Source organism: Pocillopora verrucosa, chromosome 3 (genome assembly GCF_036669915.1).
Source record: "Pocillopora verrucosa isolate sample1 chromosome 3, ASM3666991v2, whole genome shotgun sequence".
Taxonomy (NCBI): domain Eukaryota; kingdom Metazoa; phylum Cnidaria; class Anthozoa; order Scleractinia; family Pocilloporidae; genus Pocillopora; species Pocillopora verrucosa.
Window position 1 is genome coordinate 21,391,677 of NC_089314.1, and position 21,537 is coordinate 21,413,213.

General features: G+C 37.1%; 1 protein-coding gene across 1 annotated transcript; it reads right to left on the reverse strand.

Moving 5' to 3' along the window:
- Nucleotides 1-236: 236 nt before the first annotated feature.
- On the reverse strand, nucleotides 237-11,577 carry LOC131797659 (diacylglycerol O-acyltransferase 1). Its single transcript, XM_059115314.2, has 18 exons — nucleotides 11,372-11,577; nucleotides 11,179-11,266; nucleotides 9,144-9,184; nucleotides 8,735-8,820; nucleotides 8,455-8,507; nucleotides 8,028-8,130; nucleotides 7,572-7,682; nucleotides 6,989-7,057; nucleotides 6,271-6,374; nucleotides 6,019-6,057; nucleotides 5,776-5,817; nucleotides 5,219-5,263; nucleotides 4,255-4,367; nucleotides 3,511-3,576; nucleotides 2,815-2,902; nucleotides 2,177-2,239; nucleotides 1,318-1,474; nucleotides 237-871 (listed from the first exon to the last, which is right to left on the reverse strand). The coding sequence occupies exons 1-17, from the start codon at nucleotides 11,479-11,481 to the stop codon at nucleotides 1,334-1,336; spliced, it is 1,362 nt and encodes a 453-aa protein (XP_058971297.2). The 5' UTR covers nucleotides 11,482-11,577; the 3' UTR covers nucleotides 237-871; nucleotides 1,318-1,333.
- Between the last annotated feature and the right edge of the window lie 9,960 nt (nucleotides 11,578-21,537).

The following is a 21,537-nucleotide window of genomic DNA, read 5'->3' on the forward strand; positions in this document are numbered from 1 at the left end:
AACTCGAGAGCAAATCAAGCAAAGATTAAATTTTTAGAGCAGGTGAAATTTTCAGATCATATAATAATTACAAAGTCCAGCAACACACTAAAAGTGGGTTGAGCTATGTCTTGCTCTAGGCCTGAAAATCTTACTTTAGTCTCATTCTACTTCTACTAGGGCTCGAGTTTAGCAGCCCTACGTAAATGCAATATCAGCACCAGATTGATTGTAAATAAAACAATAACACAGAAGACTTTGATGTCATCATTTACGTCACACATTGCGACTGTAAGACAGGGCATAAAATCAACAAGGGCTGGGAACTGCTAAGAACCCAACTAAAGTCAACACACACTGTTTACTTCTGCGCAGTTAGTGGCAAGAATCTCAAGAAGACAATCACATGCAATTTGTCCTCTATGAAAAAGAGCTGTTGACCCGAGAGTAGCATGGTGCGTATTATTAACTGAAGCCTTCTTTCCCTCCTAAGTGTTAGCCCTCCACCAAAAAAAAAATCTTTTGTCTAGATTTTCTAAGATTTTGTCTATGAAGTCCACGCTGGTTCACCGGCCTCAGTGCCACAGCTTTTGTTTGGAATTAATCTGTGCAACTGAGACATTCTCGGCCGAGAATTCTCTCAGTAGCAGCGTGGAATAACTTTTCATCCTTATCTGAAAGATTCACTGCGGAGCTAAAACGTTTTATTTCACAATCGATCAATGATAAAAAACTTAAAAATAAATATACTATTTAAATTACTATTTATGGTCACTTGGGAGCTTAGCATAATATTGCTTTCTATAAAAATGTTCTTCAGTTGAGTTGGCACTTCCCTTCACCGGCAGCTTCTGGCACTAAGATGACTTCTTTGATCTACCATAGTCTGACACTGTAGATCAGAAGAAAATACAAAATGAGCTGCCATCAAATAGATGAAAACTCAAACCTGCCAAAAAGCATGCAACACTTTCAACATGATGTCGAAGTGTAAAAAGAGATATAGAAAAACCGGATCAATATCAGTATCTGGGCAACTGCCCACCTACCCCTCTCCTAACTCAACAGCAGTCAATTGACAACAAGTTAAGGTTACTGTTGGTTTAGGGGAGAGGTAGGTGGGAAGTTGCCCAGATACTGATATTGATCCGAAAAGCTAGTGTCCCACAGGGTGACGATTTGGCTGATCTCGGGTGTTTGTAGAAAAGTACGCTTTGGCAAAGTCGGAGCAGGGTGAGCGAAATTGTAGTTCAAAATTGGTTACAATTAATCTACAATTGTCAGCTGCAGGATTTTGTTTCATTATAGCAATCACTGTTAACATCAAAAAGTACTTACCCGACTTGTAAGGCTACTATTGGTGAGTGATATAATAATCATGGACATAAGTCAGAATTGCCAACGGCTGGCCAAGAATGATTGAAAGCCATACCACCATGTTACCATAGTTTGGATAATCGCCAAGAAATTTTTTCACGAGCAAATGGAGAGGTACCTGGTGACGAAACGAAAGAATAAAAATAACAGTGCCTTAAAACAACTTTGGAAATAAATTGTCAAGTTGTTTCACAGATTCACGACTGAAAAAAAAAACAATGCAAAGACTTTCGTCTTCACAACCAGCCTGGTCCAAATAATACATGTTCGAAATTCTTCAGTCAAAGACAATTCCCATTATTGACTTCAGGTTACATAAACTGAATTCACTGTGTATGATTTGCATTTTCTTTGTGGTTATGTATTTGGAACAAGGGGGATACTTTGCGATCATTTTGACCTGAAATTCCTGTGAAATTCATTTTTAACTACAAAATATATGCTCTTTACTACACCCCCAATTGGTTCGCGTGCTATCAGAATTGAAGGGAAATCTTCCCCCTCTATTTGAACCCAGAGATATAATAAATATCTTACTCACCCTGTTTTCTTGGTCCTTACTGCAAGTTATGAAACCTCGTTTTTCCTGCTCTTTGTGTTGTTGATGTTTTTGCTTTCTTTTCGTTTTTTCCCGATTTTAAGCAAAACTAAATCCGAGCAGAAAAAACTTAGATCGTAACTTACAGAATGGACCGCTTTGAACTCGTTTAGAAAGAGGTATGAATTACACGAAGCCCTACTAACATTATGCTTGTTTTACAGTTAACGTTAAGTTTTCCACTAAAAATTTAAGACTGAAAAGTAACCGAATTAGACTAACCTGAGCTAGCATAGCTAGGAACGCCCAGAATCTGAACAGTCGTAAGGGGACACTGACTAAAAACTAAAAAAGAATGCAACATAAAAAACTGCTACCAAGAGAACTATTTGTTCATAAAAACCTTCTTAGGTTGAAGATGGACTTCAAAACAATTCAGTTAGAATTCACGTGAAAGGAATAGCTTGGGTGGAAGCTAAGAAGTTTCCAACTCAGAGGTTACCTGGAATAGACAGCTTTTAAGCTGTCTTCTCCTCATAACCCTCAATTGAAAACAAATATTTGCTGGAAAAGAAACAATTTAAATTGTGGTCCATGCTTGGTGCTTGTGAGGGACATCTAGGGAGTAAATGTACCATGTACATGTACGTTGCAGTCGATCTCCGTTTTTTCAGCTCCGCTTTCACACTTCATCAGTACTACAACATGCATTTTCCTCAGAATGTGTCGATTCGCCTGCACGAACGTATCCTCTCAAACTGTAAACTCGGCGAAGAAACCTCCCCTCCAACCTCAATTAACAAGTATCAAAAAAACTGAACAATGTAGAAAAACACTTCTAGAAATGTTACAAATTTGGCCACAATTAACATCAGTGAAAACTGCTCCTGCCTTGTAAGGACCCTGAAAAGGATAGTTACCTCGTGGAAAAATGCAGACAGTAAAAACACAGCAACTTGCGCTTGAAGAGATGAATAACCTGACCTTAACATGGGAATATAGAGATGTCTGCCACGGACATAAGAAAAAGGGAAAAAAAAGGAAATGTAAGTATCATTTAAGCTTTTTTAGAAAGCCAAGTCTGCAAGTTCCCGCAGAAAAAATATTAAAACCGTTTTTTGATAGGCCGTACGTCTTAGGTGCCTATTTTTAAACCAAAAGAAAAAAATAGAAAGTTTTCAAGACAGTTTTGAAAGCAGTAAGAAAAGAACACCAAACGAGTTTTGTGAACTGAGTTTGCAGAAGGGTAAAATACTTTGATATAATCACTTGGCCGGGTGAAATAAGTAAGTAATGATCGATCTCGAGGGAATCAGTGAGTTTAATTTCCTCGAGACTCTACATGTTCCCCGAGATGGAGCCAAGAGGAACATATAAGGTCCAGTTTCTGTCCGTTTTTTTTTTTTCAGCATTTATGGACCTTCACTTTGTTTCGCTCCATAAAGACGCATAAAAAAGACTTGGTAAATAACCCGCCACATCTCACACTTCAAGCGTGGTTAATTAACCATATGGAATACGACTTGACCAGTTTTCCCCCATTTCCCCCAATCTTTGTCAAGTGGCCTAGCTTCCACTGAACAATCATCGCTTTGAGCATGGGAGTATGCACTTACCTTCTCGCCCAGCGATGAACAGGTATATTCCAGTTTTGCCAGAAGTATGCCACATTTGGAGAATTCCTGGAAACAGAGGGGGAAAAGAACAAAGACTACAGATTTAATAATATACATGGAAAAATTACTTAGTTCTGATTGGCTAAGATAAATGCAGTTTTCAGGTAATTCAGGGCAGAAGAGAGTTAATTCAGTGCAGAAGAGGGTTAATTCAGTACAAAGAAAGAAACAAATAAGACATTCTGATTGGTCAATAATCAAAGAAACTCACAGATAGCCAATCAAATGCGAGCCTTGGATATCGCAACAAAGTTTGAAAATTTGAAAATTTGCGAGCGAAACAACGGCCGGTGTTTTAGGCTTTCTTTCGCCACCGCAGCCGAAAAACAGCTTAAACAACGAAAACACTGTAAAAAGCACTGCTTTTTGGCTGTCGGTTTGGAAAAAGTGGTGTTTAGAGAAGGGAATTGCCGAGGAAATCGAAAATTACGAGCCGACCCAGCTTAACACTTTGCTCGAGCGATCACACGCCGAAATTGAAAACAAACATGGTTAAACCTCGGAAACGACGATTCCATTTCATCGAAGGTGATTCGGACATAGACTGAACAATTCCTTCAACTGTTTAGCCGGATTTTGTACTTTAAAAATGCGAAGATAACATTGCATAATTTAGAAAACGAGGACTGCATATGGTCCAATCGTTCACAGGTCTCCAGATTAGGATGGAACTCTAATACTTACCACCAGTCTCGATAGAAAGTCCTGTCACCAAACCTTAATAGTTCTGCTAAAATGTTAAGGCCACTGTGGAAGAAGGCGTAGAAGAACAGCAGCCATAACAAGTGGTTGGGAACCTGGAAAAATAAATCCAAATTACATTTCACTTTCTCAAAATAATATTTTTCTTGGCGATAATTCACTTTAAACGATCTTAAATGTCAAGCAGTGGGGTATTATTATTTCAGTTATCCTCCATCAGGGAAATTAAATTGAACAGGTAAGGAGTTGTTTAAGATGGAAATCATTGGAATTTCAATCTAATCAGGGAGCAAATATCTATGGGGGCAACAAACGGTAGTCTAAAAGGGGGTGTGATGAGACTATAAAAGTCAAGCCCTGTTTAATAGAGAATATTTTATTTTCATTTTATATTTTGTTGGGGGAAAGAACAAAAATGTGGCTGTAATGATGAGGTGACGACAGATCAAACACTTTTCATGACAAAGGTACATACATGCATACATATGTATTTGTCTAGGTTACAACATCATTTCAAGAGCAGGCACCATTAAAATTTTTTGATCAGTGCTTGTTACACCGAATTGCAAGAGAAATCATGTTGTTACTTGTAAATGATTTACATGAAAAAAAAGCCTCACAAAAAGTCAAGACAGATTAAATTTTGGCTGCATGCACATGCCATCTGTAATTTGCACTTATTTTACATGAAAAATTCACTTGTTTCTGCCAATCAGACGAAAGTAATTTTTTCATGTATATTGTAATAATTGATGTAGCAGGTTGTTGAAAGGCAACTGATAAAGCTGATGTAGACCTGCACCCCGGTCACATCTTATAGAGCCCTTTTTCACTCCAGAAAGACGTAAATTAAAAGACTCCTGAAATAAGACTAATGGAAACATCTTTGACATCCTTCTGTGTTTGAATAAGGTTTTAAGGTCCTCAGAGTAGCTTTCACACTTACTGCAAGTTTCATTATTCTCTCAAGGCCTCTGCCTACATCCATCTCCTGTCAGACAATAAATTTTCACCATCAGACTGTCATGTTAAACCTTTTAACTCTCAACTTTTCAAGATCTTGTTCGTAATGCTCCCTTCCATCTGTTATACATTTTCTTTTACATCAGCCATAAAAAACTGACTTTCTTGTCATTTCTTATCTCCTATTGCTAGATAAGGTGCTGACATTGCACGGAGAGGTTCCATTGTACATGAAAATTATTTCTGAGAGTAAGAGAGGAGAGAAAAAAAGCTGCATCACCTTGACCCTTTAACCCCTAGGAATGATTAGCATCTAAATTCTCCTTACAATATCACCCCTGAATCAAACATTATGGTCAGGAGAATAAAGGATATGATCACCAACTGAAGAGTTCTTGATTGCTAGACTAATTCTCCTTGTCAATACCATAGGAATTGTACGGAGAACAGTGGGGAGAATATGCACACTGATATTAAGGTTTTAAGGGTTCAATACATTGTGTATGTACATTGTACTTGGATAAGAAGTCACATTCCTACCTGTATTGGTTTCATAGAGTTTTTTACTGTAGGTACAATCCACTAAAAACAAAACAAAAGTAAAATGTGCATACTGATATTAAAGGTTCTCTTGCATAGCCTTTACAGCACTCAGTGCAGCATACAGATATTACCCCTAAATATGGATCTATGATCACCAAAAATAGTAACTGGTAGATTGAAGCCAACAACCCTATCTTTTTTCACATGACATTTAACAGCAAGAACACTTAGCATGATTACCTGCTGAAATGCTCCAATTACAATTCCAATAATGAAAAACTGAAAGTAAATAAAAAATCTTGAATTAAACATAACTCAAGAAATAAAGGTAGCAAAGACAACAAAATCAACCCTAGTTTGGTTCGAGCATTTCATTCTCATTGCTAATTCTCTAGTTGTGCATGAAATCAAAGGAACATATTTGCCTAATTTCAACTTAACACATTCATCCAAGTTAATATAAGTGTTAATCAAACAGATAAGTGGACATACAAATTCAGCTAGTCTTCTCAAAAGAAAACGCTTCCGTATCCTTTCACTTCTGGGATAATTGAGCTCATAACACAAAGTTGGTGCAAAAATGAAGTAATATAAATCTGAAATTCAATTGATAATGATAAAGGAGTTAGACATAAAATGTGTCACCTGACAAAATGTGATCTAACACATGACAAGCCTACAGTACCACTCATGTATACGTTAACTGAAAATGTAGTTTGAGCATGGCAGAGGGTTGAAATGTGATGCAAGATTAAGGTCTTAGTTTGGTGAATTTAAGAACCGTGATTTGCCTCCTAAAGTATATGTGAAAGAATAATTTTTTCCCTTTAATTTCATGAAAAGGTTCCCCTGCAACCTTGTACACAAGAAGATAGATTTGAAGGTTTCCCTTTTAAAAATTGTGACACCTGAAATGCTGTTTAAAATACACATGACGCGATCATTTTTCTAAAAATTCAGGTGTGAAACAAGATCTGGAACCCTCCTTTGCTACCCTCTTGCTTAAGAATGAAAGGGAAGAAAGGGTATAAATAGACAGTGAAGTAGGAAGACAAAACTAAACAAACACAAAGAAGAAGACAAAACACAAAACTGTGTATTTTACATCATAAATAAACCCAAGTCATACAATGAGATACAAGAATTTTGAACAGTGCACAAAGCATTTGCATGACAAATAGATTTACCAGTACCAATCAAGTTGCCTAACCTTTCTGAGTGAGATTTTCAGGATACTTCACCAAAGGAAGAGTTTCGGGTTTCCCATTTGCAACATGACCTGCCAAAATTGGATCAAGTTATTCAGTGAACAACTCATAAAGAACATTAATTTAATCTTAACAATTCTATATGAGAACAATGAACAGTATTTTCATTGAAAACTGTACTTGGCTTGAAAAGTTGTGGGGCAATAAATCGCCCCACACCTGATTAACCAGTCATAAAAATTCAATGAAAATGTCACCTAGGCGCAACTCTTGAAAAAAGAGAGTCAATTTAACAGTATCAGAATAGGTAAGTCTATATGCCCTTATCCCTATTCTGTTCTCCATACTGTTCTTTGTACATTTCCTTAATTCTCATGATCTTTATGCTTGACTCAGCAGTGACATTGTAAGGAGAAATTAAATTCTTGTCACTCTTGGGCTCAAAGGGTTAAGACCTCTAAACTTTACAAGGGTTAAAAGTAAAACATAGGAAGGTGGACAGTTAAGCTTATTTCTGGAGATCTAACGGCAAACCAGTGGAACATTGTGATAACCAGATTTCTAATGCTCATGCATTTGTCTCACCTTCCTTTTCATGTTTCATTAATCCCAACCTATACCAGAGGTTAACACTGACATAGCTGATGAGCTTCAACCAGACAATGGTATACCAAAAGACAGCAATGTTAGCTGCCCCTATGAAATATAAAAAATTATAACATACATGAATACTGAAAAAACAATCAAACTCAAATTTCAGTTCACTTAATGACTAATCATCAAAATCCTTAACAATAACTAAATTATGATACAGAGAAAGGCACCCATGCATTGCAGAGAAGTGAATGTTATAAAGAAGAAGGGCTGCAATATCACCACTCACATTTCAAAGGGGTAGACTGTTTTTATATAAATTTTGAACAAAATCCTTCTTGTTAGATTAGGATAAACAGCACACTGTAAACAATTGTGTCTGCTCAATTAAGAGAAACCATTCATTTGTGCATGTGTAAAATACATGGATATTTTCTCAATACATACATGGTGGTGGAAGATAAACCAAAATCACTGTACATGGCACAAATAACATTAACAGCAGCAAAAACATATGGGATATCCGCCCAATCCTCTCAGAAATTTTGCCCTGTGTAAAAAAAAAAAATAGAAGAGTACCAAATCAATGATTTCAGCCACAGAAAATATTTAAATTTTATAATAAAAAAAGAGATAATTATACTGCATCAAACATTAGGGCTAGTTTTTCTCTCTCTGACACTGAAGTGTTTTAATAGCCATTTTTTACCAAGTACCTACTTACAAGCCCCTAAAAATAGCCTCAAAAATTCTTGGAACAAACCAAAAACACATCTACGTAAAACTAACAAAATGCAGCTCTCCCTTTAACACTGCAAATAACACACAATTGTTTGCACCACTTTCTCTAGCAAGTGGTGGAAGTGATACTTACTGCAGCCAAAAGCTTCTCAATGACAAACGTCAACTGAATAAGCACATTTGAAACTGAAAAACAATAAAACAACAAAAATGTTGCTGTTAATAAAGCCAAGCAACAACCAAAACAACAGATCTTCCACCCTCCATTCCCTCAACAAGTTACCTGTAATTAGAGTAAACCTCGATGTTTAATCACCCACCCTCCTCTCCCACAGTCCCAGATGAAGGGGCCAGTATACTAAATCAAATAGATTAAAGATAAATTTTGCAGATAATTTAAGAAATTCACGTACAGATCACAAGTGATGCTGATGGCCAGTGGTATGGATCCTCCAAGAAGATAGTTATTACTTGAAGAGGATCTATCAGCAAGCCATACCTATAAAGGAAATACATTACATGTAAGGATAAACATTAGCTCCTCAATATCAGATAACTGTATAATAGAGTACTGGTTTATATGGGCCCTTACAATGAACATATCACATGAGCAAACTCATCATCAGACCAACAAAACTCAAAATACACCAATTGTAACTTTTAAAAACAACCAAGTGCTGTACAGGACCATACTTGATAGGTGGAGACCAAGACTAGCAGTATATAGCCAAAATACTGCAATCAACATTGGAAAAGACTACATCATGAAACATATAAATACCATTTACACATGAAAGAAGTTCTGTGAGAAATCAAACTTACTTCAGTAAATTATCAAGTGCTACCCTGAAATTGGAGAGCACCTGCAACAAAATAAATTAACTTTTAGTGTACACCAGGACAGCGATGACTATGAGGCTGCCAGGAAAGAAAGGGAGGGGGAAGGGGGCAGCTTAGAGTTGACTATGTTTACCTCTTTACATCCTAAGGTCAAGATGCATATTTCCTATACTGTTGTCCTTACATTAACTAAGACACTGAAAACAAGAATTTTCGAACAATCAAGAGCTCCTGTGGTTGGTGGACATTACCTTATTCTTGTGACTTTGAAGTGTGAAAACAGGGATGATATTGTACTGAGAAATTAGATGCTAGTCAATCAGAAAGGGGTCAAAGAGTAAAGTTGAGGAAAAAATTTTCTGTGTTGGCTTTGTCTGAGAAAATATTGCAGTTTTGCCTCAGCAATATTCATACTCTAGAACTCAAACCACCTCCATTTAAATGGAGTTGGAAAAGTTTTCACTTTAAAAATTTCATATAATTTTGGGTGGAGAAGTCTAGAAAGACAGTTGGTTATTTTTCCAGGACAATTTGCCAAGTAATGAAAGTACTGTGCAGTTATTGCACATTAATTACATCTACTTGCGAGTATTTTTATGAAATTCATTATTTGCAATCCCATGTTACTTTCTCGGAAAATAACTGTCAGACATAACACAGTTTGTATACAGCTGTTTAAAGAAAAACTGCCAAAAAAAGTGCAGAAAAAGCATGTAACAACCCCAGAAAGCATTGTGGGTAGTTTTCAGGTCACAGTTTTTCTTGACCTCAGAATTTAAGGAAAATCTGTAAAACATCACTATAAGGATGAGGTGTAGGGGTTTGGATGACAGTTTTTTTTTGTTGTTGTTTTTATTTGCAAGACTGACTTTTAATTTTCACCTTAATGAAAAATGAAAAAAGAACGCACTGACTCTAGTGAACAATGAAAATGATGTCAACTAAACAAGAGCAAATACAAAGTGACCATGTAATATTCTATTGTTACGTTCCTCTTGTATTCACATGGATTTTTTAATCCATTCCCTGCTCAAAAGTCCTTTTCTCTCCAGTTTCACTCACTTAAATTCATTGACCACAGGATACCCAGATTATCTTTCAGGATTGTTACTAGCACTTTGTCCCTTTTTCTGACTACCTTCCTGTAATGTTTCTTAGCCTCTTTTTTTTGTTTGTGATTTACTGTTTTAATCCTTCAAAAGTTGATGAAGAAAGTACTCCATACCCTCTTTGACTCCCCAGTTGGCATTTGGTCAATACTCATAACGATCTCAACATTCAGTCAGGCAGACAGATTATGCGAATTAAAAATATGTATATTTCTTGCATGTCTTCATGTGTCTATGTGATTATCATGCAAAACTGACAAATAAAATACGTGGCCAATATTCTATTAAAATAATTAATTTAAAGATCTTTGAGGTAAAACGGATCAATTATTCCGGGAGATCACTCTAAAATAGCACTTCCTTTTCGTAAGTTTATCAAATTCAAAACAGATGTCAGAGAAAAGTTATTTTAACCGATCAGCCACAATCTGAATCTTGCTGCCTGAATAAAAAATGGCTTTTCGCGAAGTCCACGAAACATTTCATTTCCTTTACTTCCATGAACAAACGAAGTAAGTAAATAAAGACCTGTTACTCCTGGCAAAAGTTCCAATGATCTTATCAATAAAAGGACTTTGTGAGAAGTTATGAGAACAAAATGAACGGCAAATATTGAATGATTTGTCAAAAAACCGAGACTTTAGCCCAGGATATGATAGAAACCAGTTAGGTGATCTGACCTCAATCAACCTGCAGCATGCGAAAATAATTTGGATGGAAAAGAAATCGGGAAGTGTATACATGTGTATTCCAAGGAAATAAGCATATAATTCTTTTTCCCTTCGTTGCACATTATTCCACCATTCTTTTTTATCTACTTCTCGTTATTGCTGATGCAATTGCTGTCTGAAGGAGTAAATACCGCAAATAAATGAATAGACTTTATTCCTCGAAATGTGATCCCTTACCAAGAGAATAAGACATAAGTTTATTAGTCCTCTGTAGTTGTCAAACCCACTGGTCGATGTTAAAAGAGATTCTTCCTTCTCGTGAACCCTGGAAAGTGATAGAAGAGCAGCTCTGAAAGCGTCCATTTTAAAAGAAGGAATTATTCGTCCCGAAAGACTCGACTTAATCGGGGAACGACGAGTAGACACTTACCGTTTTCCATAATCCGATTCTTTTGCTTGAGATTTCGTTGATGCCTTCGCCTCTGTGGTGTTTTCGGCCCTTTTGGGCGTTGATCGCTTCCTCGTTGTGGAAGATGTCATCGAGACTTAAAAATAACTTCTTTCTACTTCGCTTTCGGTCTCCAAACTAACATGACGAACGGCCTTTGAACATATAATCGTGATGTCAACAATCGTGCACGTGACACGTTGCACGATCAACCCGACTGTTTGTCCTCTAGGGGTAGGGATGGTACGACTTTTGCTATTATCAAAAATCACAAGTAGTGGTCGGTGAAGTTTTGTTTTTACGTAAATTTTTGTCAATTTTGGTACGAATCTTTTAATTTTAAATTCCTCTGTCGATAAAAAATGTTTGCCTGATGACACAACCAGGGTTAGGACGTTCCTTCTCCACACAGAACTCCAGTACCAACCGCTGGTCAAATGAGAGTGGGGGTATGACCCTTTGGACGGCCGGATCGACAAGTCCAAACGAATAAGTAATATAAATAGCAACTGTATCAACCCCTGGAAATATTACATCTGAAAGACTAAGTAATTCATCGTGGGTCTCTTCCCCATTCCCCTCGATCAAAGCTAGTTGTTATTTAAGTGCTTCGTCCCAGTCCCTCTCCACGAAACTGAAGGCGCTCTTAGGTACGCTTGCGCCGTAATGCAAAATAGCGTCCCCACAATCTTTTTAACAAAAGCGCTCTTTGTCGGTTTGTGCATTAACTGGACTGTCACTACCTTCGAGTAATATATACCACGCAGGTGAATAGTGCTTTCCGTGCGCTGTTTGACAAGTTCGGAAGTGTGTAGCAAGTATTATTCGCCTCCGAGCAGTCGATGAGACGTAAAGAGTTTCATTTCAACAATTTTTCGGTATATTGAAATAAATAAGCCATTTTTTTTATATCTGTGTGTTATATACTAAAAAAATTATTCGCCTCAGTGACGGTGACGGTTACGGCGGCTCTGTTACCAAGCCGGAAAGCGCACAACTATTTACCTTCACTTCGGTGAAAAATTGTCAATACAAGAGGAACATGACATAAACGATCATATTAGAATCACCAGCTTATGGGAGGCTCTTACAGCTCTTAGCCAGTAGAAACACACGAAAGATCAGAACGGTGGAGTGACAAACTAAAGGTGGTAGGCTAACCGAAAGCCTGAATTAGTTACGATACCAACACAACTTGCGAACTTGTTCACTATCCAATCGGAATATCAACTTCATGGATAACTACCGGTAAATGAAATTTAGACTTTATCATCTTCGCACCTAAAATAATTGAGGACTCGAGCTCTTTGTCTGATATTGCCATGAGTTTACCTGCTTTATCGTCAAAAAATAATACTGCAATTTCATAACACTTTCACGGGTCGCGTAGGAAACTCAGAAATATCTTTAAAAGTGGGAGCCACGGTTATTAATTTCCGAGCGCCTTAAGTGAGGTGGCCTATATCCCCGCGCCACCCTGTCTATCAGCGGGCTCAAGTTTATTCCACGAGAAGTTCGGGCTGAATATAGTATCTAGCCCTGGAAAAAGACTTCAGCAGGTTCTTCAAAATCGCTTTTTTTCGCAACCCGAATCACAAGCTTTGTTTGTTGTTGACTTGAAAGAAAAATCATCAGTTTACAATACCGGAATTGCCACAAAGAATTAGCCGCTAATGAACTTGTATTGTAGATGTTGAATGTCGCCAAAACTAATTATCCTGTGGTATTCGAGCATGATGATTAAGTTTCTTGCATTCGGAGTAAAGTGTAATTCGGAGTAAGTTCAGTTTCGTTTAATTAAGTTTGATCCTTTAAAAAAAAAATGCATTGCAGAGCAACATGAAAAAACACACCACGCACGGCGGAAGGTAAGGGGCACCCCTAGTAACGCTCTTGCTGAAGGTAAAAAACTCAACCGGTGCCCCTTGCCGTGCTAAACTTAAAAATGTTGTAAGATGCTTTATGAGTAATTTTTCAGATTTTTTGTGAAAAATAGGTCTCTATCTAGCTTATCTCGATGATTACTTCTTCTTTGTAGCAGATTTGACAGCTTTATCTTTTCTTTTTGTACCAGCATCGGTTTCCGAATTTCTTCTCAGCTTTGGAGGCTGAATAACTGATGGTTGTTCGGGTCGTCTTTCGAAGAGAGGAGTTCGAGGAGGATGTAGGGAAACCGTTGGACATCCGCCGGCGATAAAATATCATGTTACTACGGATGACCGTGAAGTAGTCGCTTAGAGTGCCTTTTGACGTTAAGAGTGTCTCATTACAAGGTGTGCGGATTTGCTTTTTGCATTGAAAACCCTGAAACATTACGTTGCATAACCTTACGGCAAAAATCTTACGATCCCACGAAATAAGAAATCAACGTAACACAATTCCGTGTCAAATTTCCTACGTAATTCTTTTTAAATTACTCACCAACAGCAAAAGTGCTAAGTTTAAGAATCCCCTGAAACCGTTAAAACCACTTGTCGCGGCAATCAAAGAGTCCGAAGAAAAGTGCACTCTATAAGGCGATGGAAAATTCATGATTACGAGATGAGCTGAAAAAAAGTCGAATCAAGATAGATAAGAATTTACCTCGCTCTGAAAGTTGTGTCACCTCTCTTAGAAGGACTTCGCTGAGTCAAAGGCGCAAAATTCATGGCTGTTTTTGTTTTTAAATTTTTTTTCACGCACACAGTAAGACACGAACCACAATCTCGTTTTGATTTTATCTGTGCTTTATGAAGTCATTAATCGAGCTTCTGACGACAACACTAGCTCGCGGAATAAAATTTACAAGCTGGGACGGGTAGGTGTGGTTTTGTTAAACAGCAGATTATTGTAAACAATAGATTATAATTTCTTGCTATAAATCAATAGCAGTCGGAGGTTATGATTTTACCGAGGCAGCTGATGTTCAAATCAAATTTCTGGTTTTGATTGTATTATTCTCTATTTTTTTTTTTCTAATTTGATATGCTAGCTATTAAGAGACATGGTAAAAATGTGCGCGCGCTGGTCGTGAGTGAAATTTTGCACAAAGAGGATGCGAAATGCGGAATCAAGAATGACAGTGTTCTGTTCCATGAGTGATCAGGACAGAATTTCTCTTTATATAATACAATATCAAACAAACAATTCAAAAGATGAGATGAAGGAAAATATCAATAAGTGGATTATTAGTTGATCCAATACCAAATTCTCCGATCTTACATCTTAAGAAATGTATGGTAGATAGTAAGGAGAATTACCAATGACATATTTGGAGTGAAAGGGTAAAATAGGAATAATTATGTTCTAGTCACTAAGTAGTAGATTTCCAGCTTCATACTGAAAAAAAATACATGGAAGGTTATGACAATAAGTTATATCGTATCACGAGTCAAGTTCGAGCCCGACTGAGTTCGAGTCACGAGTCGAGTTCGAGTCACGAGTCGAGTTCGAGCCCGACCGAGTTCGAGTCACGAGTCAAGTTCGAACCCGACCGAGTTCGAGTCACGAGTCAAGTTCGAGCCCGACCGAGTTCGAGTCACGTGTCAAGTTCGAGTCAACTGATTTTTCCCCTCATTTCGATTTTAGCTTTCTTTTTCCTGTACTATACACCAGAGATACGAGAACACCGAGTTTTAAGCTAAAAATATTAATTTTTTTTACAGCCGTTGACTAAGGGTTGATCTTGGACTGGTTCATAGCTCCATCAAAGAGGTAAATTTTCCAAGGCATCTATGAGTTTTCCTTACAGATTACACCTCTTATAGTTACACACACCTGAGGCAGAGGTCCCACTTCAATGAAAAACTGTTTAAACTGACTCTGAGTATAAAACAAAATCTTAGCATTTCTCGTACTCAACCGCCATGTTGCATCTACAGAGATCTCATTATAAAACAGCACTACAAGCTCACTGATTCTCTTCCTCCCCGGCCAAGAAAGTGGAGAAAAGATATCATTTTCCTCTAAAACGTTTGTTTCACCAGAATTATCCTGTCCTACTTTTCTTTTTATCTCCTGATAAACAGGTTTCACTTTTCAAGATTCTCAAAGTATCATAACTGAAGTTGTCGCGACATCGTTACATAAAGTGTGGAGTACCCGATGCATGAAATATGCTGTGTCTTATGCATGAAAATGACCTTGAAAAAAAAAAATACGATTCCATTGCAGTACAAATAAAGGATTCCTTGTGAAATATTATGAGCCAGCGCGTAGTAACCACAAATTCCAGATCAAAAGCTTTTGTTGTTGAGGAGTGACAATCAGTTGCGGTTTTCAATGGAGTTCCAACGTGTCTTAACGGACAGTGACAGCCTTTGAAACGTTTTGTAAACTTTGCAAAAGTTCTACAACAAATGAACAGCACTAAAGTAGTAATTTATAATGCGGGAATTCAGACAACTTGCGAGTAAGCTATTCCACCGTAGGTAAAAGGTAAACAACTTACGTAAATGAACGGCTTTGATGTTTGTTTCGTTTAGCTTTTTTTTTTTTGTTTAAAGCTACAATAATAGTGTATTTCTATCGATATAATTTTAAGAAGAAGGAAACAAATTAAGTTGACTGTGATCAGACTCGTGATACGGTATAAGAAAATTATAAAGTATTAGTAATCAAAGATTGGTGAACTGAGTGCGTTCAATTCTTGTTTTCTAATCTATCAGAGATGTCAAAATTAGATAGTCGTGTGCATTTCGTGGCTAAGATCGCCTTGAATCGTTTAGTTGCCTATTCATTTGATAGCATCTTTAGAAAACTTAAGCGTACATTTTTTTTATAAATTAATATTATATTGTAGCATCCTTTTCGTTTTTTTGTCGTGAAACAAGTTGAACAACGTTAGAAAATTAATGAATTTTTTTATTGTTTGAAAGTCAAATGGTAGCATTATTAACAAATATGGCTTGATATTGATGATTTGCTTCTGTTGATTGACGAGTCAATGAACGGTTTGATTTATGACTGGTCAAAGGTTTGGAAATATAGGACCTCTAAAAACAAGTTCATCTGAATATTTTAGGAGTTAGCGATCGAAGTGACTTCGTTTGAAATCGTTTGTAAGCTAGCATTGGCAAGTACATTATCACGTTTTATGCAACGAAAAAATAGTAATCGTCAGATCGCATCTTGGCTTACTGCTCACCATTCAAATTCGAATCTGATATTGGTGAGTGCAAGGTAGGAAATTTCTAAAGTAGAACATATTAACCAAATGAAATCGCGCAAACTACGATAAAACTGCCGTGAAAAAAGGGAAAAGATAGAGGTTCCTGTCTTTTTTCCCCCCTCGCTTCAGAATTATTTTGCCCGCAAATAACTGAGTTTAAACATAAGAAAAAGGTATTAAATTTTAGTTATATTCATATCCAGCAATAAAATTAGGGTCTATTTCCACCTGCTGCTCTGAAAACTTGTTTAGAACAAATCTACAATGAAAGTCAATAGTTTTTTCAATCAACAATTCTCGATTATTATAAAAAGGTAAACATTTATTTAAATTTCACGAATGGTAATGCAATACGAAATAAACACGAAAGATTAATACAATAGCAAAAACTGCTGGCAAAAAACACTTTGTTTGGAAACCTGTAATATTTAAAAGTGAAAAATCGTATTTCTGAAAAAAATTGTTAATAGAAAATGAATTAATATTCTTTAAGATTTAAGCCTCTTAATACACAGCCATCGACGATGGAATGCGATATTTATACGTTTTCAACTCCGAGAAAGTTTGGTATAATGGTTACGACTCAGCAATAATTTGTGTTTACACACGTTTACTTTGCGTGGGATTTAAGCCTGAACACTTTCATGTCACATGTACAATATGAATAAATAAGTGGAAATTTTCAAACGACGTGATCCATGAAGCAGAGAGTTAAATAAAACATCCTTTGATTCAAACAATCTATTTTAAACACCAACCTGCCGTTAAACTCTGAAACAAATTTCCTCCCAGTGGATAAGGAGGCGGAATAGTAAAGCGCAGCGGTTTTTGTTTTTTTATGATTTTTCCGGAGAAAACTTTTGTAAATCTTTCTGATAACTTGCTAAGATTTACTATCGCCTTGGTTCGATTGCGTGCTCCCTGAGGCATCATCGTCCAAGGAAACTTTTTCAACATTATGAATGATTTCTTGTAGTTTATCACGCGCAATATCTGTATCCAAGCATGCTCCACGTCTTCCTGTCCTTCCACAACTTTTAAACGCTTCTTTGTTGTTAACACTTCCTTCAGTTACTGATGCTTCCATTTTAACGATTATTTTGTCCGCAATCTCAACAGTTACTCATTGATATCTCACGATTCCACTGTTGTCTTTTATTCCCTCGATGACGGGGTTTATATCTTCGGATACGTCGTTCTTTGACAGCGGAGAATTACGCTGGCATCTAGACTATAACAGTACAAATAAATAACATATTGTGAAATATTATGTGCCAGTTCGTAGTGACCACAAATTTCAGATCGAAGGCTTTCGTTGCTCAGGAATAGACAGTATCTGTAGAGCAGAGAATGATGTCCAACTATAGCTCCTCTGTAACTGATGTCTCTGCGCGCGGAAAACAAATCGGTTTTCGAAGCAAAACACTTTTGCTACCGGATGTTTTTTATTCGCTATTTCAAGAGTTTTATCCCAGTGTAGATTGGAAGTGGAAGTAGCCTTGTAATGATTTAGCGTGCGCTCCAAGTTTCACCTGCCACAAGATTCCATTCTTGACCGAAGTGAATCATAAAATTGCGGAAAATCGTGACTCTTACTACTTCCCTCGATACGAAGACCATAATTAGAATTCACAAACTTCAAAAACGAGTTCAAAGCATATTAATTCCGCTCTGAAATGTAATTTGTCTACGTTGGCAAATATTGTTTTGAGGCGCATTTCAATATGAAAAGCGAAACACCTATCATTTGCGTTAATGAAAGTCGTCGCTAATTTAAGCTCTCTGTCCGATTATCGTAATTTAAGGAGCAGTAATGAAGTCTCTTGATTGGAATTACTTTCATTTGGGACATTAAATGATGAAATCTCGATCCTTACATAAAGAAAACCGCGATAAATCAGCCGCGTGTACACGCTAAAACTTCGGCTTAATCCCTCGAAGACCGCAAGGAAAATAGACGCACAATACTGAATATTGCATCGTCGAAAACGGTTTCCTTTGTTGCTCTGACGCTCTGTTGTTGGGCTAGTATATTTATTGTCTTCGTTTTTTGGATGATCAATTGAAAGATGTTATTAATCCAGGGCTTGACAGTGAAAGGAAACAACTCATTGGTAAATTACCACTAGTCATGTCAAACGATGAATACGTAATGAAAATATTGTAATAAAACAAATATCAATACTTGTCATCAAGAGTTTATTAAGTATTACGTGGTGGACGTTTACAGACGATTCAATATATATTGTTCTAACAAACTAAAATAACTGCAGTGAAATTTCGGGACCGAACGAAATAAACTACAAATTTATCAAATGTAGTATTCTAAATCACACCTCCCTAGCGAATAAGACTCGTTCCTTGGTCGATTGAGTCCGAATATTTATGAAATATTAACGTGGAAGTTGTAACAGAAGGTTATGGCTAATTCCGCGAGATTGATGTAGAGAAGATTCGTCCACCAGTAACTGTCGCAAGTATTGCCTGCCTGCAATGTATACCACATCGGACCCTCGCCCAAGAATGAGAGAGATTAAAAGTTACTTTTGTGTTCTGATTGGCTGAAAGAAAGGCGTAAAACACGACACGACGCAGAAGATTCAATTCTATTTATTCTGTGGCCTTCCGGCCATGGAATAAATCCCTGATTTTCAAAGATTGTTCCCTCAAGGTAGCTCTATATTACCTCTTATTTTATTTCTTATAACTGTTATTTATTTATGTATTTATTTTTCTTTTTGAGTTCTCATGGCCGGAAAATGGAATTTATTGGACATGACTTGATAATAGTAACTAAAGCGCTCAAAATCAGTTGGGAAGTTTCTTTAGAACAGCATCTTTGATGTTCTACCGCCCTAATCTCGTATCCAGATCCCACGGTGTAACTGTAACTTGGCCACTAAAGGTCTGGATACGAGACTACGTTTACTCCCCCCTCCCCCCTGCTTCCGATTTGCCCGCCCTAATCTCGTACCTAGATCCTACGTTGTAACTATTAGTTGCCATGAAAGGTCTGAGTACGAGGCTACTTTCGCTCTCTTCCCCCCCCCCTACCGCTTCCAATTTGTTTATTGCCAATGTGCTGATGTTATCTTACAGTCCAACATTGCAAGGGGTAGGAGGGACAAGAGAGACACAAAGGTGTCTGGGAGTGAAGTTTTAAATATTTGAAAGTGAAAGCTTTACAAAAGTTGAAAGCCAGAAAACAAGTGTTCTGATTAACAAAATCGAGCAATGATTCAGAGATATAAGGATACTAGAAAATTAACTGTGTGTTGCCGGCAGTCTTTTGGACTCTTGCCTATCGCTAATTCGGGAGAATATTTCAAGAAAACGGAATACATTTTGAAGCATTCCTAACACCCACCAACCTCACTGAAGTTGAGCAGCCGTAACATGGCTACGAAGTTCGTAGCACCTGTTATCGCTTAAGCCCTCCTTGCCATCGTCTCCTCAGTAGGCAAACCCCTGGAGAAAAAGTTTGTTGTCTCAGCGGAAAAACCTATGTCAGCTTATATTTGCAGAAGAAAATTCGTGGCCCTGAACGCTCAAATGGATCGAAAGGTGGAGCATGTGCACTCATTGTGCCGCTTCTAACCAAGGTGGGAAGGTACACAAAAAATTTATTTTTTCCCCTTGAGAACATGGAGAATTTTAAAAGGCTTTGCACCAACTTTAGGTAAATCTGAGGCTAATCCTGTACCCAGATCCTACAGTGTAATTTTAATCGCTTATCCGTGAAAGTTCTGGGTACGAAACTAATCTGAGGCCTCGATTTGGTTTTTAGACCTCTCAGAGGTCTTAAAAAAACCAAATCGAGGCCTCAGGAAAACTGGGCCTTCGATGTGCAGCAAGTACTACTTGATGAGCGACCGCGACTTACTGCACATGGAAGGCCCAGTTTTCCTGGATCGGGCACAGACATATCGAACGTAAGCCACAATTTCGAATTCCCCGTGATTCCCGTGATGCGTATATCGCATCGTATATCGCATTGCATATCGTATATCGTATATCGTATATCGTATATCGTGATGCGTATATCGCAATTATAGCACGAAAATAAAAGCTACACTTGAAATGCCTTTGACCCGAAAAATATTTTTTTCCTGTCAAACTAGCTCTTGGTCGAGCAGCTGCCAAATTCCGAGTGATGTTTGATACTTTTGAAATGTCGGAAATCATAATTTATTAATGGAAATGGAAGAATCTTCCGGATAGAGTAAAGATGTTTCCAGATATATCTCTTTTTCTTCTCTTTCGAACCTGCACAAATTAACACGAAACCATGTAATTGCCCCTGGAGCTGTTATTTATAAGTTTGTCGTTGATTAATTCCCTCAAGCTAAATCTAAAATGCAGAGTCTTTTAAGAAAAATGAATATGTTTGTGTGTATCGGAGAAATATAGAAACAGAGCCAGGAATACAAATGACGTACATTATTTATGCAGATAAGGCCAATCAGGAAACATTTTATCTTCTTCCGACGTTTTTCTCGTGTTAGTGTTTCAGTAAAATAACACATCTTGGCCTACATTATTCATAAAAAAAGTTTAAAAAAACGTGTAAAACAGTGAATTCATTTGTCCTAACAGAAGATCACCTTGGATATTCACAATTTCAAAGAGGAAATTTTATCCTTTTATAAACAAAAAAACTGTCCTATTTAAAGTAAGAAACTTATCTTTTATTATGCAAATGAAAGCTGGATTTACTTTAAACAAATTTTGAATTGTCTTTTAGATCTTAATAGAATTTTTTAAAAAAAAAAATTGAAATCCCTGCTCTCAAAATGGACGATTTGTGTTTATTTGTCCTTAAATTCGTGTTACTGTATTGATTCAGAACCTTTAGGACGCATCCTGTATAAACGACTCGGTTTTTTCTGTAATTACCTACATATCGTGAGGCTAAGATTAAGAACTATTGAAATGTTTGGCGAGAGTTAGCCAATAAAAAACGTTTTTCCATCGGCAGCTGGGTAAGAATCGAAACGAT

Coding starts and splice junctions, on each gene's coding strand:
- LOC131797659 (XM_059115314.2), bottom strand. CDS start 11,481: ATGACATCTTCCACAACGAGGAAGCGATCAACGCCCAAAAGGGCCGAA. Junction 8,508..8,734: donor ATCAGCATCACTTGTGATCT/GTACGTGAATTT, acceptor ATTGTTTTTCAG/TTTCAAATGTGCTTATTCAG. Junction 2,903..3,510: donor GTTCATCGCTGGGCGAGAAG/GTAAGTGCATAC, acceptor TGTCCGTGGCAG/ACATCTCTATATTCCCATGT.